The sequence below is a fragment of the Nilaparvata lugens genome, chromosome X (assembly GCF_014356525.2).
Source record: "Nilaparvata lugens isolate BPH chromosome X, ASM1435652v1, whole genome shotgun sequence".
NCBI classification, from domain to species: domain Eukaryota; kingdom Metazoa; phylum Arthropoda; class Insecta; order Hemiptera; family Delphacidae; genus Nilaparvata; species Nilaparvata lugens.
The window spans coordinates 31819514-31847467 of NC_052518.1; the positions used below are offsets into that span (position 1 = coordinate 31819514).

Genomic DNA, 27954 nt, shown 5'->3' on the forward strand with positions numbered 1-27954 from the left:
AATATGGTTGGCCAACCACTTGATCTAGACCACATTCATATTCATGATTTAAACTGCACTCTTTCAATCTCGAACGATAGCTGTGGCTGCTCAAAATTGAAAAGAGAAAATTATTTTAAATATCTAGGCGTTATAGTTGATCAGCATTTGCGATGGGATATTCACATAGATAAGCTTTGTAATAAACTCAAGCACTGGATAAACAAATTTTATAATATCAGCAGGTTGGGTAACATAGCCGTTTCAAAATTAGCTTATTTGCCTACATTCAATCTCATCTTCAGTATGGTATAAAAATTTGGGGTGCATCTTATTCGAATCACATCAATAAGATATTCACCATCCAAAAAGCATCATTAAAGGCAATTTTGGGCAAACCTAAACGATTTCCAAGTGACAGTATTTTTATTGAATTGAATGTATTGACGGTTGAGCAGCTGTATATAAAGAATTTGATTATTTACATTAATAAACATAGAGAACTTTTCAACCTCCGTATATCGCCTTACAATCTCCGTCCCTCAACCATTACCTTTGAACCACACAATGCAGTTCTATCCATTTGTAGAAGACAGTTTGATTATATTGTTCATAAGCTTATAAATGTGATATCTACTTTTTTATAACTGATAATTTGAATGGAAGACTTCTGAGAGAGATAGATCTATGGATTGCTTCTTCACATCCTAGGATAAGTGATTTTTTGTAATATTGTAACTAGGATAACGAGTATTATGTACATGATTTTCGATATGGTTTCTATTTTGATGTTTTTTAATATACCCTCAGGAATCAAGAATGTTTTATAGTCACAAACAAAATAATTGCATTCACAAAAGTCACTTCATAATGATACAGTAACATTGATACTTTTTATACAAGTAGACGTTTTATATATTATAATATTACAAATTAAAATACATATAGGCTACTTAAATACTTTACCTATGGATAACAATTACAGAACCGCATTTCCTCGATTAGATAAAATGCTTTATTCTTCAATCATCCTTTTATTGCTCTCTTAAAACTATAAAGATCATAATTCCGTACTTCCAGTGATAACCTGTTGAAAATTTTCACTCCTATATAGCAGTACATTTTTTGTGTTTTGGTAAGCCTAGCACGCCCCAGATCGATCTGACTACCTGACCGAGTGTTATGCTCATGAATGCTTCCCCTCAAATTGAAAAGATTAGAATTTTGCTTTACAAATATTAAACAGACTTTAGTTGACACTTCACACTAGAGCTGAACGTTAAAGTTTCAGTTTTGCTCTCATTGACAACCAGCCCGTTTGCAGAGAACCATATGTCAGCTCTTTCTCTCATATAGCTCATTATTAGGAATTAATATTAGGAGATATATTGGAGCTAAGCAGAGTGGTATCATCTGCATATAGCACTGATTTAATTGGAACATACTTTGGAAGATCATTTATGAATACTATAAACATGAAGGGGCCAAGAACAGAGCCTTGGGGGACCCCTTGTAAAACTTGTTTACAACTGGATCGCTGTTTACCAATTTCAACAGGTTGAAATCTGTCAGAGAGGTAAGATTGTAATAGAGCGAGTTCTTTTCCCCTTATACCATAGCATTGCAACTTTTCGATTAGATCCATGTGGGGCACAATATCAAAAGCTTTACTGAGGTCTAAAAGCAGCGCACTAACCTCCTCCCTATTCTTAAAACCCTTAATAATATAAGAAACAACATTTTGCACAGCTTTAAACGTATTCAGTTTTTGTCTGAAACCATACTGTGCTGCTGAAAACAAATAATTTCTCACAGTGCTCTTCAATATTAATCTTTATAATACTTTCCAATACCTTGGATATAACAGGTACAAGCACAATCGGTCTATAGTTACTGATATTTGTTCTCTCACCCTTTTTATAAACAGGCACGGTTACAGTGGTTTTTAAACATTTAGGAAAGATACCACTACTTAAATTACTCATTAATTACTTTTAATTACTTATTACTTATTAATTATTTTATCAGATACATCAAAGGTTCAATGATAACATCTATGATCTTCTTCAACACAAAATTACATAGCCCAAAAATATCTTCAGACTTGGAATTACTGAGCTTAGCATCGATTTCATTTACATCTGCGGGCTTCACAGCACCCAGTCTGAAAGATTGCAAGCCAGACTGTGAATTGATCAATCCAGACGACATCAGAATATCAGAAGCACTAGCTCCGTGATTGATATTACAAGAACAATTATTGGATTAATTATCAAAAAAATCATTAATTTCATCAGCAGATAAGGGAGGAGCCATTTGTGAACGATTTTTTGGCAATTGTCCCGTCTCTGGATTAATAATCTTCCAAGCAGCTTTGCAAATATCAGAGGACTTCAAAAATATAATCATCATTAGCCTTTCTTTTAGCTGCATTAATTTCTTCTCTATGAATTTGTTTTAATCTTCTATGATTTTCTATCAATTCAGTATTGTTCTTGCATTTTTCATAACTTAAATCTAACAGTCTTCTAATTTCTTCCAATTCGGGTGTGTACCAAGCTTTAGATTTCTGAATTTTACAACCCTTATTGAATGAGTTGATTTTTTTTAGTTATTATAGGGCAGCATCCATGAAATTTTTAGATAAAACCTCCATGAAAGAGTCAAAAGCCAGATCTACATTATCTGCCTCAACAGTTTCCGACCAATCAACTCCGACCAACTTTAACCTGCTTATGCTTGTATCATTAACTAGTCAAGCTGTGAGTCAATGATTCATCCTTAGTACTTGTAGTTGAGCCTGGCAAAATGCCTGCAATCTTCAATACCAAACTCAAATGATCAGACAAATGCGGCTGCACTGTCTTACACTCATATATTGAGGGGTGAAGATTGGAAATGAAGTTATCCAGGCAAGACTCAGATCTGGTAGGATGCAGATTAACACAAAAACAGTTATAGGATTTCAGCATATTTATAAAAGCGACGCTGGTGGATCTCTTTATATTAGGGTCAATGTTCAAGTCACTAGCTATGACTATTCTAAAATTAGAGTATTTAGGATTATTTTGGATAAAATCAAATAGTTGAGACATTTTTTCGGTAAAAAGGACAATTGGAGAGTCGGGCGTACGGTATACAGAAACAACTATTAATTCAATACTACTGATAACTATCATTACTGCCTCAAATAGTTTGAAATCACAGAGAAAATCAATGTTGACAACCGAAAAAGGGTGCATGAAAGAGTCCCTCACATAGATAGCAGCTCCTCCATATGGAGTAGGTCTACAGAAACTGGCAGCTACACAAAAATCTCTCGGTTTGTAAATGCTAATTTCATCTTCTGTACACCAGTGTTCATTTACACAAAGTATATCACAACGTGTGCTATTGTTGAAGACATCCAAAGAATTCAACTATTTTTTTATTGATTGTAAGTTGATATGTGAGATTACTAGTGTATTGTCAGAACAACTGTTATCAGAGTTGTACTGTCTTATTCTAGATCGAAAATCAGAAGGGTCAACTAAGTTGACCAAAAATATCAGCAGCTTGGCGTTGTGCTTTGTCATTGAGTCCTAGTTTAAAGGAGTATAGTCAAGTTCGGGAAGAGAAACACTCCTCTTATAACCATCACAATTGTCCGCCGGAAGAAGAGAAGCTGGATCTGGAAGGGATGCGGCTCCAGATAGGCTTAATGAAGTCGTCCTAGATCGTTCACAAGTGCCACACACGGATGGGTTTTTGAAGATTATCGCATCAGGAGTCGTGTAGTACGGCACCGGAGGAGTAATTCAAATAGGTGTCATAGGAATTGATTCGATAACTTGAATTTCGGGAGAATCCGGCACTTCACAGATTTTGAACACCCGACGACATGAATGTACCTGATCCTCAATGTCAGCTGGAGAATAATTATTATTCTCAACCACATTTATCACAGTTTGCCTAATGAGTGTTGTCAAATGTTTTGTGAGAAGTCTTTTCCCGTGTCTATTAAGGTGGAGGCCATGTCTAGTGAAAAGAGCTCTCTGAAGAAAGTCGTTAATATCTAAGTAGAGCAGATGCGCTACCCCATCATAATTATTCACCATTCGAGACATGCATGTGTTTAAGTACTGTATATTGTCGTTGAGTCTAGGGTCATCATATCGGCAAGGCGCACCACACACAATTATGTTTGTACTGAGATTGAGTTCGAAAAGAGAGTCCATACCTTTGAAAAGAGTCACTTGATAGGGTTCATCAAAGTGGAGATCACTTGTGCCAGCTAAAATGATGATGATGATATCATCCACCGAGAAATCGCGAACAAACTGAAGTTCAACTTGGATAATATGTTTCAGCTTCGCACCCGACTTGGTGTACACAAATATATCAAATTCATCATCCAAATTTAGCAGGTATTTACTTAATTGCTTGCCCTGACTGTCAGACAAAACAGTCAATCTTCTTTTTTACATGTTCGATTTATTTTTAAGTGAAGACCCTTGGGTTCATTTACAGGAGCAGCAGATTTGTGAACTTGTGCCTTCAGTCGGAGTTCTTTTGATGGAGGTATAGATGATATAGACTCGTTTGAGGAGAGAGTAGAAAAACGATTATTAATGCTTATAGGAATAGTCTCATAAGGCCTTGCTCTAACTGTAACTCTCGGCGTTAAAAATCATCATAACTTATGGAATCAGTAGAGGATGTAGGCCTACCGTTGGTTTTTATTAGTCTCAATTCAGTTCCCAATTTCGATATATTTTCTGCTGCGATCTGCGCGCCTTTATTATTACCTGAGTTCACATTTGCATTATGTAATTTTCTGTAATTATCGGTTCTCAAGCTTTCCTGCATTCCCGTAAAATTTAGGAGTTCTGTGTTCATATCAGCACAGGCAGCTTTTAACAAGGATATTATCGCATCCTTTTCGACCAGTTCCCTCCTAAGATCAATTTTACCTCTCTTCAAAGCTTCAATCTGCTCTCTCAAATTGTCCATTTCCTCCATACTCGAAGATTCCTCCAAGCAAAGCGTTCTCCGTTGTCTTTCCTCATCCAATTTCTTTTTCAACTGAGAATTTTCTGTTGAAATGTCTGAAAGATTGTTTGGAGATCTGTATTGATTTTCAGGCATGCATCTAGACGATTGAATGCAGTGATGAGATGAGGAACTACATCTACAATAGCCTCACTCGAGTGCTGAGAAGTTATGACAGCCAATGCACCATGAATTTGCACTGCCAGATCTATCACCTCTTCGTGCATTATGCCTTCACTCAAATGCATTCCTTCATCTGGAGTTAATCTAGATAGACCGTTACGTGCCCGTCTCGTAAGCATTTTGATAAGAAATAATGAATAAAGAAGGAAACAAAAATCCTGATCAATTAATTAATAAGTAGGATTGGCAGAAAAGGAGAATAAAGGAAGCGTCAAGAGAGCGTTCAAGGCTGAGTCAGAGATAAGAAAGCTCCTGAAAAGATAGGTTACAGGAAAAGGATAGATAGATAGCAGAGAAATAAGTATATTATGTTCCGAATATTCACAAAATATTCTAAAAAGAAACTATTTTCTTTTATGATGTTTTCTACGAAGGAATTAATCTGACAGATAAAAAGAGCGAAGTCAGTATCAGAGATTATGATAGGCAGTATAGCTACTCACTGCTAGCTAGGCCTGCCTGTGTACTATCTTGAAGTTGACCGGTTCACAAGAATGACAAATTATCAGCAGGCACTCTATTTGGCGACTGCCGTTGCCATAGCGATGAAACACGTGCTAACGGAACATCTGATCAAGAGTAAAATTCTATATCTGCAATAGGTACAAATAAAAATAGATCTTATCGTTGTCGGTTACCTGGCGTTATCTCACTCAACAGTGCGGTACTGTCACTTTAGTCGTGGGCTTCAGTCAAACAATTCGTTGAACAAAAACAATATCAAGCGAAAACCAACCACAAAAATGGGGTCTGTGCCAACGATAGCGTAGTGTCACATTCAGAACTCTCGTACTCACCGGCCGCACTTACTTTTGAGGATTGGATTAACACAGTAGGTACTTCACTACTTAACAATTTCGTATACTTGGCACAATTAAAAGATTTTCCACTAACTACTTGAAAATAACAGAAAAATGTAGAGCAACTTACATTTGCAACTAAACACGGCAGCCCAGTGCTACCAACTCTGACCCTATAATAAATAAATATATATTTACCCTAATAATAACAAGATATACAATTGCCGCTGAGTACTCTATTTTGAAAACGCAGAGTACTCTATTTTTTATAAATAATTCTGTGGTTGGAGACCGGATTTCCCTGTTTCCCATTATTTTCAAAATATGTTTTTGTATTTCAAATAATGGATCTATAAAACTGAAATTAGCTGCATCCCAAACTAACAGACCGTACCTTAGAAGAGATTCAACTAATGTTAAGTATACAGTTTTTAACATTTCATGTCTATGATACGCCTTAGTTGATAGAACTAATATAACATGCGCTTCCTTATTTTGGCAATTGTATATGTTATGTGCTTGTTCCATTTCAATGAATGATCTATTATTATTCCTAAATATTTAATATTGTTAGAGCGTTCTATTTGTGGGCAATTACAATTGTTGCTACTTCTATCACAATAATGAAACTTCATTTTTGTCATATGTGGCTTTGTGCTGTTTGTTGAAGAAAAAGTTAAAAATTTTGATTTTTCTGAATTCAATGACAATAAATTATTTCTTAACATCGAGTAAGTTAGATTCTGCTTGGGTAACGCGAATAGTATTCTAATAAACTAGCAACATGTTCTATACTCTGATTAGTTTCCAAGTTCATTTCATATAGATCAAACATTCAACAAATGCAAACATTCAATAAATATCTAACAACTCATGAAAGTGAACAATGAAAACAATTAGAAAAGGATGGAAAACAATGGAAAAGGAAGGTAGAAAGGAATTGAAAAAATATAACAAAAAGAAGAATGTGAGAAGAAAGAAAAGTTATTGGAAATATTTGATCAGTATAAAGTATTTTAAATTTTTTTTTTTATTATTATAATCTTATATTCTATCATATCATATCATATAATAATATATTCTATAATAGATCAACAAGTATTTACAAAAACTTGATCTATGAGAATTTTCTATTCAATAAATGCTCTACATTGGGTAAGTTAGATTTAACTTGGGTAACGCGAATATATTTCTATTAAGCTAGCTACATGTTCTATACTAAAATGAATAATACTATAAATCCGAATAGCTTTCAAGTTTATTTCTTACATCAAAAATTCAATGAGTTCAAACGATCAATAAATATCTAACAACTCATGAAAGTAAACAATAAATCAATGAAATAAGAAGGTAGAATGAAATTAAAAAATTATTTATAACAAGAAGAATATATCAGTCATTGGAAATATTTGATCAGAATAAAGTATTTGAAAAATCATATTCCATTAGAAATCGACAAGTAGCCTATTTACAAAAACTTGAACTAGGAGATAGTTTTTCTACATTGGGTGAGTTATATTCAAGTTGGATAACGTGAATATATTTCTAATAAGCTAGCAACATTCGATGTACGAGAGACTCAATCATTCAATGTATGAATGCTGGAATAAATAATTTATAGTAGAGCTACATTATGAAAAATACCTTACAGTAATTCAAACTTGTATTTCTGAATTCAATCTTGAGCAAAACTTCAGGTCTACCCACCCAACCCATTAACTAGAGATTATGATATAAGAATAATCATCAAGATAAGATAATTATTTACAGCATTTCAAATGAGCTAAATTAAGGAAGTGAGTTAATGTGTTTTAAATTATTCACAAAATTATTTTTAAAAACATCAGTGGGATGATTGGAACAATTTGACATTGAACGTCATTTTTATCGAAGAATTTGAAAGATAATATAAAAATGAGTTTCTAATCTTATCAATTGAAATTTTTCCAAAAGATAATATTGTAATAAATACCTGGAAAAACATAATCGAAATCAAGCTCAAATGATCGGGGAGTTGTATCAGTTTTGGAAACATGATTTTTCAAAGGAGTTTCAGAAGTTTCATTTCTCTGACTGGAAAAGGTCCATTTGCCCCTAGACGGAAGGCAAGATGCAAGATAAACAGTCAATATCGACAAAATGAAACTATGTAATATCACAATCATTTCAACTATAAATTTGGAATCCTTTACAAACCAACTGATCTACTGACTGAACGGGAATTACTGTCACCAACATTTTCAACTGATAAGTGTGATCACTCACGGTTAGTGGTAGATAAAATTATTGCCGTTTTCAAGAGGAATTTATTACAAGTGAGATTTTAGGAGAAATTTTCGTACTTTTCCTTATTTAGTGGATTGTGATGACATAATGGTGACACAAATATTGATCTAAAAAAGTGTTTAATAGCTCATTACACTTCTTATTGATAATTTCCCCTCCTAATTTTCAACTATTTGTACTAGATACTTCAATAATGTAATACTGGATACTTAGGATTTGGGTGGCAGTGGATCCAAAGCGTTCATAACTTTGTAGAATGAGTTGAATAGTTTTCAAACTTTAAATTAGAATTTAAATCTTCACCAATCCAAGTTATCCCATATATTACAATTGAATGGCCTATATATTAATCACAACCCCTGGTGAACGAGAATCAATAGCTGCAACTTTGACTAGATTGAGATGCAAATTTTATGCATTACAATACAATACCGAAATCATATATAATAATATAATACCTAATAGATTATTCTATGTACATAGATATTCAATGTGGAATATTTTTCCATTTATTATTAGTAGAATAATTAAATCTCAATTTCATGATTATTATAACTAATGTCATTATTTCTAATGAAATGAATTATTAGTTCTTGTATTTTCATGATTGTGCTTTAGTTTAGTGCAGTAGCATATATTTATTTTTCGTAACTTGAAGCTTTTTTGTATATAGGCAAAAAAAATCATTTAATTCATAAACTCATTTCGTGTAGGTGTGTTATATTCTTATATAATATTCACAGTATATACAGTGATTCATGACTTGAGATGATTATCTAATATCCTATATGTAATATTATATTCATTATCCTTACTAACGGTACTCATTTATAGGGCACATCTAGTTGAAAACAAATAAAAAGTGGGAATAAACAAATGCCTCATGACATACATAATCATCATCATCATCATCATCATCATCATCATCATTATCATCATCATCAGTATTCTGCCCTTGGGAAGGTCCATACATGATTCCTCAACAGCATTAAATGTTGTTATACATCATGACATATATTCCATAAAAAGAGTAGGTCCTTTTGTGATGAGAAATCAGAGATTTTTCCAATCTAAGGAAATATGCGTTGCACTTCTACGTCTCTTTCTAATAAAATTAATAAGTAATAAGCAGGAGCAAAAACTTCTGAATGAGAAGCAGACAATATATTTATTCTAAATGAGGGCACAAACTCAGATGTTTCTCTGTGGTGAGAGTTGATGTTATCTCTATTTCTAAATATAAAATATACATTGATACATGGTCGATATTATTTACTAACATTATAATATAATATATTCTATATAATTTTACATATATTATTATAATCAAAGTATTATGAGGGAAACCAACCTCTGCTTCGTGAAGAGTATTGATAGACTCTATAATAGTACTCTGTATAGTACTGTAATATTCAAAATATTGTGAAAGTTCTATTGTACGCCTAAAATTTTAGAAATGTTGAGTGTAACTTCTTGAAAGAATTTTGGACAAGCCTATCTCTAGAAGAAAGAAATGGTACAGGAAAATGGAATTCTAGTAAAAAGAAAGATCATTGTCCTCTGCTTTGCTTTAGCGGCTGGTGGGGAGGCAGAGAGGAATGAGGGGGACACACTTGGATGCAGCTCCGCCGAACAAAAGAAATGAACAGGTGAGATGGATTCCAGTTTCAGGCTAGGAGAGAGATGAAGACCAAAGAGAAAGATGATTTCAATGAGAAGGACCTTGGCTTCGGCTTGGAAGAGTATGAGGAAGAAAGAGAAAAAACAGAAGTAGGGAAGTAGAGGAAGAAGAAGAAAAGGTAGAAGAAGAATAGGATGGTGAAGACTGAAAGAGTCATTTTGTGCTAGAGTCATCACTACTAGTGCTAGATCTATAGTGAGATTCACGTTTGAAAGTCAGAAACATTAGTTTGCTAATTTGCTTTACTTGTCTATCATTGGACAAAGCAGATAGCTCTATCATTTTCTGCCTCCGCAATGTTGCCAAATCGTTTGTCAACTTGAAATTATTTTCACCAAGTAGAAATCTAATTATCTAACAAAATATCTAATCTCAATTATAACAATTCATTAATACAGTTAATCACGAAAAATTTATTTTCTTGGGGAATGAAGAATCATTAATTATTATTATCATCATCCAGCAACAATTAATATTAGATCAGATATACCGGGATGGCTTAAATGAATCATTCTATAGTAAGGTCCACGTTATAATGTCAGTGGATAAAGATAGAAGAGCAGCGTTGCCTGTTCTCTGCCTTAATTAATTATATTTATACATTGTCAAAAACAGATTTGGCATCGTTGCGGAGCTAGAAAAAGATAGTACTACCTGCTTTGTCGATTGATAGACAAGGATAGCAACATCAAAGTTTATCAAATACTGTCATTATAACGTGGACCTCACTATACAAACTATAGACGGCGGTGCAAGTCGGCAATTCTGTTGCCTTGCCTGGTTACCGGGTGAGATTTGGTGAGAAATTGGATGAAGAATTTTGTGAATGGTAGTTGCATTGTTTCAATTCTGAAATCATTTTGTAGCGTTTGAATTGATAGTTTCAATTGCTTTGGAAAGTGAAGTATTCTTTACTTGCTACAGTCCACCACTGTCTTCACACTCTACAGCGTTTCTAAGTGTTGCCTGGATTTTAAACTATTGCCTGGATAATATAAAATAACAGTAATGTGAGCATGACACGATCTACAGAGTACTGGATACGGTGTGAAAATGTCTCTACAATTCTGGAGGGAGAGAAAGTCAAACAGGAGTGTTCATTCTACGGTATGCACTTGTTAACCTTTGCTTTGCATTTGCAATTGAATGAGTGTAGTCAACAGAATGGTGATAGCAGAATATGAACATCATTGCAAACAAGAATATGAAAATTAATAGAATAGAATGGATTTTGAACTGTAGTAAAAGATCCTGGTAAAACAAGTGAGAGAAAATCAAATAAAGTTTGAAACTACGTGAATCTGCAAATAATGATGGAAATATAGTTTATTGTACTTCTACATTGATTATTTTGAAAGCTTGCTTAGTGGAAAACAATATAATTTTATATTCTCTAATAACTTTCAAGCGACTAGAGAATGTACGCTTTTCTTGAGAGTATATATTATTTACTTTTGAAATTATAGTATTGAGTGGTACGTCAACCCTAACGACTGAAAATAAGTAAAAAAGAACAGCGCTACCTAAAAAGTAAAGATAGCGCTACCAAAGTTTAAACATGATGTTATGGAGATCCATCCAAGGCGTTATGACAATGAGTGCTTGGTTATTTCATAAGGGTGTCTGAATAGCACTGCTCACCTATGAATATCTTGCAAGGCAAGTTGTAGATTGATTGATTGAGAATGGGATTGATTGAATAGATGGGAGAGAATGGCAACGGAAAATTGAAATTGAAGAGTGAATATTACAGACAAATAGAAAGAAGGAAAGGGGTTTATAGAATAGTAGTGAGGGCTTTATTTAATATAATTCATATATTAGAGAGTTCACATTGAGAAACGAGACAGGTTTTAGGAAAGTTTCCAAGGTAGGCTTATAGTTAATCATTAAGAAAATTCATGAATAGAACAAGCACATGTTTCAATTAGCTAACAGCTTAATGCGGAACATACACTATAAATAGGTCTACTATTAAATTTAATCACAACACTCTCCCCACGATAGAGATATATAAGTTTCTATAATAATCATATTAATAACTGAATATACCTATCTATCATAAATATAATTATTATAGTCATGTCTCACTGCGCTTGATAAATTTGAATGCATCAGTGTACAGTATATCAAGATATCAAGGATACTAACCTAGACAGCTTCCTTGGTATTTATTAGCTGCTGTAAATGGTTGGATAATGACAAAAATAGGAATCAAACGACTCAGCGCTAGCATGACTCAATGCAACCATAATTTACCCATAATTTCATTCATGATTAACTAAGCAATATTGTCAACAAACAAGCAAATACAGCAATACCATCTTAACACTGAAATAGTATGATCTAGGGACTTATAACTAACTATAACTATGAGTAAGTGATTCATAACATGGTATGATATAGAGATACAATTTCTGATTACAACTATCAAGAAACTTACTCTTACAATATACTATTATATTACATAAAAGATTACAATAAGAAATTAATGTACCAATAAGGCGAATACGATGAAGATATAGTGATTCAATTTGAAAAATAAACAATCATTCAATGTGGTGAATAAATTGAGAGGAAAACTATATTAAGCGAGCTCCCAAGTGACTACACGAAAATAACCTTCCAGAAGAGTATACTGTATTCGATTTTAAGGCCATTAAAATACTAATAGTTCTGCGAACCGTAAACCTCGCTCATGAATATACAACTTTCAATCTAATGAGAAGGGCCAGTACAGTAAGTACAGTATATTGTGAAGATTTAGTCATGTCATCTATTATTTTCTCCATTGAAAGTGCTAGAGACACTGTTTGCAGGGACACCGGACTTATCAAGGAGGTACTTTTATATCGTCTCCATATTTACAATATATATATTACAACTTTTATAATAATTAATTATAAGAAATCGGTCAACTGACGGAAAAATGGAATATGCAGTAGGCAATTTAGATGATGAATCGTCTCACAGACGATGGTGAGATGGAAAATTATTCTAAATAAGATGAGTTTGTTGATGACAATGACAGGAGGCTGCTAATGATGTTTTTCATGAAAAGTGGATTCAATGTTATGGCTTGTTATGCCTATGCAGAATGTTAATGCTCACAAATCAGTTTCCGATCTCATACCTAAGGAAAACAAAAGACTTGACACTGTAGAACGACACAAATATGCACAAAAATGCATACAATACAATAACAATACAATATTGTACCTGATAAACTGAAAATTCAGCTGGGAAATAAATAAAATAATAACTGATAGTTATGAATAAAAGAAGTTGGAGATTAAAGAAATGTTTATGATGTTAAATATTGTCTACAACTAAAATAGTTGTTGATTTATTAGTTGATATACTTGAAATACCTGAACCACAGGAGAATATATTCATAAGTAGGCTACAAAACAAGAATTGAGAATTTTGACAAACTTGAGAAAAAGAGTGAATAGATTATAAAAGTTATTGTCTTCCCAAACTTTATTGGGACCTAACTTTATTGGTTTTCAACTTATCACTGATGTGAAACAATTTTAAGAATTGACCGGGGAACTGGCTGGTGAACAAAACATTTTTCAGTCTGATGGAGTTCTTTGAAGGTGTAAGTGTAACTAACGAATGATAAACAAAGTTTAGGATATGCTAATGCAAAGTAAAACACTTTGACTTGCAATTGTTTTTAAATATTCCAATTAAAATATTATCGTCAAACGTTCTGCCATAAATTTAAGAAAAATGTACTTGCATTTGAAAAATAAATGAATGCATTATTCAATAATGATGCCATTACAAATTGGCGATCATGCTCTGATCAACGTTTTTGCAACCGACTTGAGGACCGACAACAGTCTACATCATTGTAGGAAGAGGGAACAATCTATTTGCAAGTGAGCAGAAATCTCTTTTTACAATATTTCCACTCACATATAGAATATGAGAGAGCAATACAGAAATGCCACGTGTGATCAACATTCTCACAGAATCATCTCTTTCCTCAATTATTTTAAAATCACAAATGTATAGGATATAGATTATGAAAAAGAGGAGATAGACGAATGAGTAATCGCAGAGGCTTGTCCCCATAGTGACATATTTCAATCGACAAAATACTCAAATTTAACCTCTCGTTTCAAATGAAAAGTCTTATAGAGTTGGACCTAATTGGAATGAATTGGTCGATTCGGCATAATATTTTCCAATTCATTTTTCGACGATGACGGAACTTTGAAACGTCTTTTTCTACCATGAAATAGAAGGTGCGATCTTTCAGGAAAAAAAAGAATTTTATTTTTACTGACAATAAAAACACGATTTCCCACCTTCTCTCCATCTTCACAACCTTTTCGTTATACGCTTTTCAGGAATTATTGTTGATTTCTGTAGAAATATATTTTATTTTTATCATGAAGTTATGTTTTTGAATGATACTCATGTATATGTGTATTTGTGTGAGTGTTTATACTACTATTTCATCACCATTGAACAAAAATTGAAGTAATCTGTTGTAACAGTCTCTTGTCTGTTGATCTCATGTAAATCGGTTCAATATTTTTGAATACTGAATACACAGACTTGGAGGTCTTCTGCAACCTGTCAGGCGAAAAAGTTCGTTGAAAATCTAGTTGACTAGCATTGTAGGAAACAGAACTGGAGGGCTTCAAAATATGATTGTGTAGGCTCTGAAAATACCACCTGGTGAGTTGTGTAGGGTGAGAGTCTCAGGTGACAAGGTATGCAACTAGAACCCAACCGACCAACCGTTAACATACAAACATCACCCGAGCATTATAGTCTCAAACATAGCACGAATCAAAATTATGCTATGTAATCACTGGCTGTTTAGTTTGTGAGAGATATAGTATGTAACTGAAACCTATATAACTATTTAGCTATATAACCTCTATATAACTGTAGTTTGTGAGAGATATAGTGTGAACTATAACCCTTAGTGGGAATAATAGCTCAACAATGGTGAATTTGAAGTGACATCAAAACATAACTTGACATGCGTTAAAGGTACTCGTAAGTAATAGGTAATAGGCAGTAGTAAAATACGGGGGTCTTCCCGCGAAAATATGCTGAATTATTTTTTGTCAGTTCAAGCCAGGAGTTGGGATGCGGCATTGAAGGGACCCTGAAAGTCGTAGTAGGCCCCCCGCGAAGAGAGCCGCGAATTGCATCTGCCCCGTACGACAAGCTAGGTCTCACAGAATGTTCACTAAGTGTTCGCAAAGGCAGAGCTCTCTTCAAGCTTCGAAACCTACTAGCGTAGGTCACACATGACTGTGTCACAAATACTATCCACATAGTTTCACTTTTCAAAATAATATCACAATCTTGGACTTGATGCACTTGTTCATCCGAAAACACTGGTTCTAGTCGATGGCAGGGTGGCTTACTCGATGCCTTTCAATCTGAGCTTTATCCCATTGTTAGATCTCATCCTTAAAACAAAAATGTGAATTTCTCTCAGTTTGCATGTATGTATAGCAATAATCCTTGAAAATATTGGTAATCTCACGACCATTACACTTCTACCACAATAGAAGTCGTTAAGTTCTTTACGTAAAGTATGATAGTCTTGTTCCATTCCATGTATTGCAGTTATGCAATATTATTGTGTTGGCTATTTCAATTTCAAGTTTAGAACCTTCTAACACCAAAGCGTTGCTAATTTGTTACGCAAAGTACAAAGTTGAAAATCTATGTGATTTTTTATATAGTGAAAATTTCCGCTTTAGTTAATTTGTTGAATTAGTTATATATAATACCAATAATAGTCGAAGTTACTTATTAGCTTATTTGTTACTGTCAAAGAATATGCTTGACAAATGGATAAATGTCAGAATTACAAAGGAGCTATTCTTGGTTTAAATACTGTACGGTATTTTCTGACCCATAAACTCAATTTGAAGTTGATTGAAAGCCACCTTAAACAAGTCTCTCCCGCGCGGCTTTATATGGGAGAGTGGGAATGTCGAACACCTCTGTTTGACGATCCATTATATAGGTGAGTCCCTTTTGACTCTTACAGACGAGTAAATGAAATATCAAAGTAATTCTAGTACTAACGCGCTGTCCATCAGTTCTGTGATGGAATTCTCTGTATGTTGCTCGAAAAATAATCATAGTGACTGGGAAATCGGACTATAATTTCTTCCAAACACCAGGAAATTGATTAAATTTTGATTGAAATTGAAGTGGAAACGAGTTCAATGGCCACAAGTTCTAAGTCAATATCTACGAAACCCCGGTTCAAGGTTCACGGCCCTGCGAGGTTCTCTCCTTTCCTGGTAATGTCTGATTACTCTCAAGATGACAAAAGAGAAAACAATCATAAAAATCGGGAAGAAACCGAAATACATGGTGTAATGGTATTGGAGAGCCGTTGTGAGTTATTGATAGAAGCTACTGCCAAGTCGAACTACGATGCAATTGATTGATTTTGGAATAAACCAATTGAACAAGCAACAACTAATCGGTTTGTAATTTTGATGAATATTCGAATAATTATTCGCACACAGACTCACGAACAGGTAGACTTGCAGCCTGAGTTGAAGTGCTCCAAGTGCTCCACGAGCTCAGCTCAGCGTCGGTGGATCGGGTGCTATGCAGCGAGAGAAGTGTGTACGCGTAAGTCACCTGTTGCGTGCAAAGTCAACAGCACAGAGTAGAATGTGCCACCACACTTAAATAAGCAAGCTCTACAGCTTTCAATCTACTATTGAGCATCTAAACTCACATCTTCCCCTTCTTTTTACTTCGCGCAGGCACGAAAATTTAAAACCAGACGACACACCCACGGACACCCGATCCCCCCCAGACCAACAAATATTCTATCAAATCACAGACATTTGAAATTTGCTCCACCCCTAATAATTTCCATCACCACTTGCGCCCATTGTCCTCTACAGATTGTCACCCCTCCATCACTTTGCTCTCCTCTCCTCTCCACTTGAAAGATCCTCCTCTTGGCCAGTATCATGTATTCTCAGATTTCTTATCGATCCCCCCACTCACAAAATATATTCCTCTTTATTTTTGGACAAGGGCTGCGCATGTCTATTGATTATTCCATTACCTTGCAGCTCAGCTAGCCCGCCTCTACCAACCCGGAGATCAATATTGAGCGACGCAAATAAAAGATTTCAAAAATGGCGGCTCGGTAGAAATACACATTAGTTCTAAGTTATAAGTTCAATACATAAGAAATTTCCCTCAAAAAAACTCAATTTACATATTTACAATTTCATATTACTTCTTGAAATTCACAACAAAAACCATCCTTATTGTTATAGAATTCTAAACATTAAATGTTGATAGTACAAAGGAATAGAATTTACCAGAAATCGGAAAAAAGTTCTTATTTACTGAATTTTCATAATGATTGATAGAAATAGTATGGGGTGGTTTCAATGATTACGATTATGATCAAGTAATAACATCGAAAAAAATTATGTACCGTGACTTGAAATTGAAGCTAACTTGAGATCTTATTCCAGTGTATGGAAAAAATGGATATTGGGAATCAACAGGATGACATTTAGAGCATGTAAATGGGAATAAAATTGTACCATTCGAATTGCTAGAGATATAGTATGATCAAATAATTTATCCTGCTTTGTAATACTGTATAAGAATTGTGCTAGGAACTAAACGCCAAACTTGTTCTAGGATGGAGCATCACCAATAATTTGCATCTAGATGTCTCTACACTCAACCCAAAGAGATCACTTCACTTATGCATCGCAATTGTAGATGTCTAGTGTATGCAATTATTTTAAAAGTTTAGTATCTTTTTGGCACTGTATACAGATATAATAGAATGAGATTTAGCAGTCAAGACAATATATCAAGTGGTTCTGTAAGTTGACAACGATTTCTACGAAATATGCTCGAAACATACTTCATTACCAGGGTTCAGAGAGATTCCTTGAAATTTCAATCTCCTTTAAATTCCTCCAAATTGTATTTTTCAACTTACATTATAAATAATAAAATAGCTATTACCTATTTACCTATTATTATTCCAATCTTTCAACAATACAGACTAGTTGCTTGATTTCTAACCTAACAACAAGTAAGCAATGTGAAAATTAGCTTGAGTGACCATAGTTCAAATTCTGTGGCCGTGTATCCAACAGTTTTATTTGGTCTATAGCACTTGTGAGATGTTGAAGACACGCGCTCGCTCGCTCGTTTCGCTCATTTGCTTGTATAATAAGCTCATGCTTTGAAGACCCTAGTGGAATTGACAAAACTGGAATTGACCCTAGTGGAAAAGACAATAGTGGAATTGTTGTATGAGCTACTATTATGGTTTATGCTTTCAACTAGTAATTTAGCAAGTTATATGGAATATAATTACACAACATCACCAATTTTCCGCTACTGCATCAAATGCAGTACCGTAATAAATAAATTAGATAAAGTGAATTGGAGGAACAAACGAAACATCAACTTTCCTTCTTGGAATAACATGAATGTCACATCTTTAGTGGATTATAGTGGAATCATCAATTAATCTACAACTATGAAGCGGTTCCATACATTAAAATTTGTTCCACAAACTTAAAGAATATAGAATAAGTTAGTATGTTATGTGTTTTCAAAGTTGGTTTAGACTTAGTGAGGTTGTTTGCAGCCTATAATAGAAGTCAGTCAGGTGGGTATTGTATAGGGTCGAGTTACCCTTCGACCATATGAATCCTATGGTCGAAGGAGTTGCCTGTGCACACACGCTCACTATAAAAGCTAAGTGATTCACACTTGAAATGACTCTTAAGAGTTCAAAACATGATGTGTTAAAATACATATCAATTGAGTGCTATAATTTTTTATTTCTATTGTACATACAAGTAGCCCTAAAGAGCAAAGTTGAGCTTCAACAATTAGTGACTAGGGGCACAGCACGGTCAGCTACAGCCGAGGTAGAACAGACTGATTTTGATTTTTTTTCTAGTGAAGTTCTCTTGTCGTTGGATATTAGTTGAATAAGTCGGAATAAGTGATTTCATTGAATTCTACTAATAAGTGGAAAATTGTAATTTGATTGTGCCAACAGTCAGCCGCAGTCGGCAAGATAAAAAGAGAAGAATAGTAAAAATAAATCTTACAATACTAGGATCATATTTCATTAATGAAAACCATTTCCACTTCAATAGCATGCCTACCAACTTCAGAATAATAAAAATACCTTTGTTCTGAGGAAATTTCTCTGTTTTAGGTAATGTTTAGAAGGCGTTTCTTCAAGATCTCTGCCGATTCCTCATTTTTCATTTTTTCAAGCAAACGCAAGCCAAATTATTAATTTCAAGGCGCTGAATCCGAATCTGAAATTAGAATTTTTCTATCTCCATTTTTACGCGATTTAGGTTTTTGATGAGAGAACTTTTGTTATACTCTAGTAGTAATGGTAGATCTCATTGGGTGCACCCAATAAATGAAAAAATAAAAATTTATAGCGAGTTTCATCACTTGATGCGAGATCTTCAAGTTGATGAAGACAGATTTAGGGGGTACTTCAGACTTAGTAAGGAGGTTTTTGATGAGAGAACTTTTGTTATACTCTAGTAGTAATGGTAGATCTCATTGGGTGCACCCAATAAATGAAAAAATAAAAATTTATAGCGAGTTTCATCACTTGATGCGAGATCTTCAAGTTGATGAAGACAGATTTAGGGGGTACTTCAGACTTAGTAAGGACCAAATATCCCTCCACTATGTTCTTCCCTACTTATTCAATAGACTTCCCCAAAATATTCGAGACTACACTAAAAAGGACATAATGATGTATCTTAATATTAATGCGAACACACTAAACTTATAATTTATTATATACTTAGATTATCTATAATATATATTATTATTATTGTTACTATTATTTGGCTACACAATTACCAGCGAGTTTTTATATTATTTCCAAGTTCTGGCTGGCTGAAATTCTATTTTTCTCATTGTTGACACTGCCGCCTGCCTCAGCGATGAAATGTTTTATCAAGATAGTGTGAGACAATCCTTCTTTCTATTTTTCTTCTTCTTTTTCATACTTTTCAGTTGATTTTTCTTATTCAACAAACTTTGTAAAGTTATTATTTAGTTTATACTTTCTTGTTTTTATTACATTACATATTGTCTTTTTCTTTATTTATTTCGAACTTCGAATGTCATAAAAATTCCTAGTAAACTTACCTAATTATGTTCTTAATATTGTTTTTGTGATTGGGCACCCGCCGAAAAACCTACAGGTTTGGCAGGACCCTAAATTGTTTTTTTGAAATTGTGAATAAAATTTGATTTGATTTGATTTGATTTGATTTGATTTGACCAATTCAGTGAAGTTTTATCATTTATTGATGATAAAATTAAAAAAGAAGATACCAACTACAGAGAATGTATAAGTAGCAGAGAACGACTAGCTGTCTGTTCAAGGTGAGTTATTTGGCATAATTCAACTTAATAGTTACTGTACATTCATCATTCTATTCAGTCAAAATAAATCATACAAAACTAGGATCATATTTCATTAATGAAAACCATTTCCACTTCAATAGCATGCCTACCAACTCCAGAATAATAAAAATACCTTTGTTCTGAGCAAATTTCTCTGTTAGGTGTTTTATGTAATGTTTAGAAGGCGTTTCTTCAAGATCTCTGCCAATTCCTCATTTTTCATTTTTTTAAGCAAACACGAGCCAAATTATTAATTTCAAGGCTCTGAATCCGAATCTGAAATTAGAATTTTTCTATCTCCATTTTTACGCGATTTAGGTTTTTGATGAGAGGACTTTATCGGAAACATCCGCTCGGATGCCTGGAGAAAATCGCTCCCAGAGCGATTCGAAAACATCTGCATGCCAGCAGAGTTTTCTCGGAAACGTCGGCTGGCCGATATCGGTTGATATGCAGAGTGCGGTGTGTATAACTGCATTGCTTAAGCCGGCGACAGATCTTTTTCCATCCATCCATCCACAGAATCTGCAGAGCTGCCGAGTTTGGTGTGTATACTACTTGAACCGGCGACAGATCTTTTTCATCCATCCATCCACAGACTCTGCAGAGTGTGAATACTACTTTAATAAATTCACTTTTAGAAATAGTTCTGTGTACCGAGTAGATAAACTACCTGAGTAGTCTAAACGAACTATTTTTATTAAAGACAACTTCAAAAGGCTTCTGAAAATGGAGGCTTCAGAAGACTTCTGATGATTGGGGTAAAAGAAACGAGACGGGGTACCGTGTCGCGGGATATTGTTTCAAAAAGGATCATCCCCTGACTCTGACTAGCATACTTCATTGTCCTCTATCCCGCTTCATTGCCCTCATTTGTGGTCCCGTGTGGTTTCTTGAAGACAATTCTAGCTGGTAGCTGGTAGCACCAACTTATCTATTACTTTGCACCTTACATCTGTACGTGTATTTTCTACAATATAGAATCTTAAGTCAGTGATCCAGTACTTGTAATTATTGTACTATTCCCAATGGTTCTTTTGATGAAACACTTGCTCACAAGCTGTATACAGCCCAAAATACAATTTGATACTCATTGAACGTACGTTTTTTGCATCCTTTTAAAATTCTATTAGATTGATCACAACTTGGCAAATATATGATGTGTATAATGTGTTTGTCAAGTTCCATTAAATCTCGTAAAATTTATGGGTGGCAAACAAATGTACGTCCATAAATCGACATGGCTTTACGGTTCTAGGAACTTTGGGACCAATGAGTTCCGACAAACACAGAGTGAGTTTGGGAACATGAGTTCCGATAAAACAATACTGGAATTACGCATGACAATGTTCATACTATGTTGAACTACTAAGTTACTAATTCACTTGAAAAAATTCAGATGATTGATAGAACTTGTTGAAATGTTATATTGAACGTTATTTTTACAAATAATATCCATAAAAGAAGATGAATTTGAACTGTTCGAAGCTGAAAGGTGTATCATCTTTGCTTAACTCATTCCTTCTGAGGGGAGGAAGTAGGTATTCAATCATTATCATCAATATATCGAATTGCGGGTCTACACATTTAGGACTATCTATTTACTGCTTGTGGCCTTTTCTCATTGTTCTACTTAGCAATATAACCCTTCACGAGGGTTAGCGTCGCACATTGCACTACTTTTCCCCATCATCGCTCATTGTGATCGCACATTGGACCGCAACGACAATCTGAATACCTGAGATAGAAGATGTTTCCAGGACGGTACAAAAACGTTGAAGCCACAGTTTGAATAAAACAAAGAGGTGCAAATATAAGTTTCACTTGGATTCTCACTAATCCACTTACAGCGAATGAAATTAATTGAAAATATGGAAATGAATGGAGAAGAATATGGCAATGGAAGTGAAGAAGTGTAAGAAAGTAGATTCAAGAAAGAAAAGACAATATTGCAAGAGGAAAAGGAAGGGAGAGAATGATGCAGAACTGTGAAAGGAAGCAGAATGAAGGAATGGGAATCTACAAACTACGCCCCGCGGTCAGAAGGCTTATGGCCACTCACGTACAAAGTGAATGTTAGTAACGTCATCACTCGCTTGTATAGCTCGCCTATTTTTATAAATCTTTGAAACCATAAAACACTAATGACTAATTGAAACCTCTCTCACTCAGCATAAAGTAAAAATTACTTGAAGTTGATTGAGGTGGTACGATTATGATAAGCCATTGTTCATTGTAATAAAATACAGTATTCGATAGTCATAATAGAGAATCAAATCATTGATAAAAGTTGGTTTGATATCTATGATAAAATTGGTTAAAATTAATCCCATGGTACCCTTTAAAAAACAAATTATTTAGAAAAAAATACAAAAACAACTAGTTTTGGATGTTCAATCTATTTTCATTCTCGCTCCTCTTCACTCTTCATCGCTTTTTTTATACCCTCTACCAGTCTATAAGGGTGCGTACACAAAGAAAGCTGGTTGCCGGCGCCGGAAAACCAGCCGCTGTAAGCGCGTCCCGGCTTGAGAAGAACTTAACATGGTTTCAAGTGTGCCCGTACACAGTAAACGCCGGTGCCGGCTCAACAAGCGCAACAAGCACGAGCTGCCGGCGTCAACCGGCAAACAAGTATGAAGAGAACATTCTTGTAGCTGGTTTCCAGCAACTGGCTCAGTCTGCGAGTGGTCTCTGTACTGTGCATACAGTTAGTCTCCAGTACAGTCTCTGTACTGCAGTTGGTTAGCGTAGTGTGTACTGTGCAGTAGTTTTAAAGATGGTTGATACAGATGATTTAATTTCCAAAGTTTTTCACTTTTTAATCAAACGTCCTTCAATGTTTCTTAATATGTAATCGAAAGTCGCTAGCTCCATTCTCATGTGTGTAGAACCGTTGTGGGTCACCTTTTAGTTGCGGAAACAAGTGATGGTATTCACCAAGTTTCTTCCTATGTCTATTAATAACATGAACACCGAATTTCTTCCTTTGCAATAATTTTAAATGAACACTCTCCGCCAAAAACACATCATCACTAGACGAAGACATCTTTGACACTGCTCAAAGTGAACTGACTTGTCGCGCTTGTTACCAGCTTTCTTTATGTACGGCTTCAAGCTTTTACCGCGCTTATAAGCTCGAGGAGCAAGCTGCTGGTTTTCCGGCGCCGGCAACCAGCTTTCTTTGTGTACGCACCCTAACATTGGAAACCATAGTTGGCTAGGTATTTTTCCTCATTTATTTCTTTTCAGCACACCCCACCATGAAGTCTGTTTTTGTATTTTTTATGAAATATGTATTTTGTTTATGTTGTTTTGTATATTGATTCATTTTGTGTATCTCGTGTTGATTTGAATAAAATGATTGATTCATTGGAGTATTCTTCTGAAGAAGACTTGAAAATGGATTGAAGATCCGAAACTAGTTGTTTTTGTATTTTATATAAAACGTTTTTGAAAAAAGGGTACTATGGGATTTTTTTTTTATCAGCAAAACGAGTAGCCCCAATGAACTATGATATAATATGTACATATATGTCTGTGTAATGACGACGCCCTTAATAACGAAGATATGTAGAACATGTACTAGACTCGGATCCGAAGGAGTTGGTCATAATCCGATATGAGTGTTCATAATAACGCAGTGGTTATCGGAGAGAAAAATAATGTTATTACTCTGACAGTGAGAGCGTGACAAATGTGACAAGCAGTGTTGACGTCATGACGTACAAAATGTACGTGTGTGTAGGGGCCATGATATTACTTCGAATATTGAATTTTATTGAATATAGAAAAATATTGTATTACTATTAACAAAAATAGCTAGAGTAGGGCAATGAAATATATTTTCTGTACCGTCCTGTAGTCTGAGAGAGAATGATGGTGTGGATAGAGGTAGAGGTTGGAAAACATTATTTAGAAAGTGATGTTAGCCACCGGCCGGCCACCTGTTCTCTCTTCTTCTTTTTCTTCTTCTTCTTCATCTTCTTCTTTTTTTCTTCTTCTTCTTCTTTATCTTATTCTTCTTCTTTCTCTTCATCGTATACGTCATTTGGTGGCAACCAGTTATTGTAAAGACCTTTCCAACAATATAGATCCTGTGGCCAACGCCTATACACCTTGAGCCCCTCGAAGCCTTTTCCACCTATTCTCATCTCCTGCGGCTGCTTCTTCATCTTTAACTTCTTCTGACTCATCATAATCATATTCCCTTTATATTTCATCTTTATCCCTCCTTTTACTTGCACCAAGGAGATCAGCTTCCTAAACAAGCTTCAACATTTTGGGGATGAAGTTGAATGCTACAATTTTCCTTTCTTTTTCGTCGTCGTCTACTTATTCATCTCTTTTTATTTCCTATACTTCATTCCTCTATTTCTGTTTATTCTAGTCCCTACACTTTTTCCATTCCCCTGCTTACTGCATTACTTATTTTTCTGCCTCTCCTACTGTATTTTCCTTCTTTTTCTACTTTTGTCTTCATCATACTCTCAAAGTACTCTTCAATATTAATCTTTATAATACTTTCCAATACCTTGGATATAAGAGGGACAAGCGCAATCGGTCTATAGTTACTGATATTTGTTCCTTGTACCTTTTTATAAACAGGTGTAACCAAGGTTACAGTGGTTTTTAAACATTTAGGAAAGATACCACTACTTATAGCTCTATTAGATACATCAAAGGTTCAATGATAACATCTCAATTACTCATTTATATTTATCTTCGCCTTCAAACATGTCTTCTCGCCCTTCTTCTCTTCTCCTTACTTCTCTTCTTCTTCTTCCTATTTCTCCATAATCGTCTTTATACTTCTATTTCTTCTTTCTATACTCTAATTCGATTTCCACTCTTGTATTCTCCGTATAACTCTCTCACATGTCACATTCATATTCCTCATCTACATCTTGTATTACTTCTTTTCTCCTTTCTTATCCTATTCTGTATTTTTCTCGCTTCCCTTCCCTTTATCATTTTACGCCTCCACGTTACAATATCTACTTGATCTTATCTCTTTTCCTCTTTTGAATTCTATCTGTCTCCTCTTTCTTGTTATGCCACCTTCTTCTTCCACATGCACTTTATACAGGGTGTCCCACCAAGGTTGTAACAGCCGTTGACCATAGATCCTACTCGACATTTTTGACAAAAACTGTTCATTAAACTTTTTTCCTACCGACCTTAGTTTTCGAAATATATCGATTTTTCAATATTTTCAGAATATGCCTACTTCTGGTCATTAAATACTCAATAACTCGAAAACTACTCGTCGAATTTCAATTACAAGGGTATTGTTGGAAAGAAAAAACATTTCAAACACGATTAATGTAATTTTATTTGTTGTAAGATATTTTGTAGTTTTTTATTAGGGCTTAAACTTAAAAAAATGCTATTCTTCAAATTCAAAGTGAAATTTCAAATTGTTTTCTCTCGGTTTTTCTCTGGGTGATTATAGTGGTTTCAATATTTCAAAAACTTCTCCATTTCATAAGCTTTCGAATGAGTATAAATTCGAAAAGGTAAGTTCCATGATAAATTGTTCAAAATTGCTAATATCTGGAATGGACACCTTTAAAATGAGGAAATTCACAAACAGCAAGCATCAAGTGGTGATCCTAGGGTGAAATCACCTGATCTCTCTCTGACAATATTCACAAGTATTAATCAATATTTCAACATTCTACAATGATATGACTTTTTCAATAACTTGCATTATTTCCCTAAGGGTGAAATCACCTGATTATTGCATTATTTTCTGTAGCATATAGCCTAAATCCTATATAAAATATTAATCATGCACTTTTACAAGATCCAAAAAAATTTATTCATAGAATAATAATTCAAAGTAGATGAATGACAGAATTGAAAAAAAAACTGATGGCAATCATTCAGATGATAATCAAGTTACATGTCATGAACATTTTTCTATGCAAAGTGTATCCATCTGTATAAACTCAAAGTATGAAGGCACCACAACATTCCTCCATTGTATAGGGACACGCTTCCACAAGTACATTAGTAATTGAAGACAAGAAAAGCCTATGACTACCACATAACCGTATTCTTTCAGGTGGACAATTGAAGAGCTTCAGTCCCGAATAATATGGTCCTTTTTCCAAAAGTGTCAGTCTGTGAGCGGGGTACTGATATACAGCTGAACTCTTTGCTCTTGTGCTATAGCCATGGCAAACTACATTTCCCTCAAATCTCTCTGAATTTCTGAAGACAAAATTTACAGTCTCAAGGAAGTGCAATGCTGGGACCGTGAGAAACCTGTATTTTCTAAAAATGGGCCTACATGAATTGGATGGCCGCAAGCCCTCCAAAACACGAACAGCTTTCTTTTGCATCTTAAATATTTTATATAAATTATTTTTACTATTCCCCCAAAAGAAGATGCTGTAGCGTATTAGGGCTAAAAAATATCCATGATACACCTTCTGAGCTGTCTTTATAGTGGATGCAGTCCTCACAGTTCTCAGTGCAAAAAGTGCATGATAGAGCTGTTTTATAAGTTTTTCCAAGTGTTTATCCCATTTCATATTTTTTTGCAATTCCACTCCAAGAAAACTAGTCACTTCAACAGACAAGCACTCCCTCCCATTTGAAGCATTCAGGTTTGAAGGTTCAGCATGATGTCCCGTCACGGCAAACCTGATATAGTTGGATTTAGTCATATTCAACTTCAATGCGTTATGACCAAACCAATTGTTGAGTTGATGCATAGCCGTTTCAGCCCTAATCATAACTTCGCTATCATCCTTACCAGTAACCAGAACCGTTGTATCGTCAGCATATAAAATGAGCTTGCCATCTACATTATTTGGCAGGTCGTTTATAAATAAATTGAAAAGAGTCGGTCCAAGCACAGAGCCCTGTGGCACACCTTGCTCTTTCCCATGCTGAAAATACCAGTGAACTCCCATTACTCAATTTGACTGACTGATATCTATTTTCCAAATAGGACACGAAAAATTTCCCTGCACTACCAACAAATCCATAGAATCCAAGCTTATTCAACAACAGCTCATGGTCTACCATATCAAACGCCCTGGATAAATCGCAGAAAAGCCCTAAAGCCTTCCACGATCCATCCAGAGCATCCAACACATCTGATACAACTTCAAATATAGCAGACTTAGTTGACAATCCCCTCCTGAATCCAAATTGTTTGTTATGAAAAATGTTATTCTCATCTAAGTGAACCATCATCTGCTCAAACACAATCTTCTCAAATATCTTGGAGAATACAGTTAAGAGGGCAATTGGTCGATAATTTTTAAGATCCTTCCTATCTCCCTTCTTGTGAATTGGTTTGATCAGAGCATACTTTAATTTTTAACCTATTAATAATAAATGTTAGAGGCTCCAAGATAATGGGACTAACCTTCTTTATCACTCGTGATGAAATCTCGTCCCACCCAGTTGAGCCAGAATTTTTCAAGCTATTTATGGCTTTCCTAACTACACTTATTGAGACACTTCTGAACTTGAAAGGAGGATACTGCCTATTTATTTGCTTGAGGTACTCTCTGCTCT

The 27954-nt window shown here is 34.7% G+C and overlaps 1 protein-coding gene across 10 annotated transcripts in view; it reads right to left on the reverse strand.

The window, feature by feature from the left end:
- The window catches only part of LOC111057353 (fasciclin-3), a 442757-nt gene that overhangs the window by 269025 nt on the left and 145778 nt on the right, over nt 1–27954 (reverse strand). The window contains exon 1 of one of the 10 annotated variants that reach the window (XM_039443160.1): nt 7966–8201. The exons of 4 other annotated variants lie outside the window; for them this stretch is intronic. In XM_039443160.1, the coding sequence (XP_039299094.1) occupies nt 7966–8158 (193 nt within the window). In that variant the 5' untranslated portion in view covers nt 8159–8201. Of the gene's footprint in view, nt 1–7965; nt 8202–27954 lie in introns of those variants that run through there. 5 more of the 10 variants (XM_039443157.1, XM_039443155.1, XM_039443154.1 and 2 more) reach the window with 5 other exon arrangements.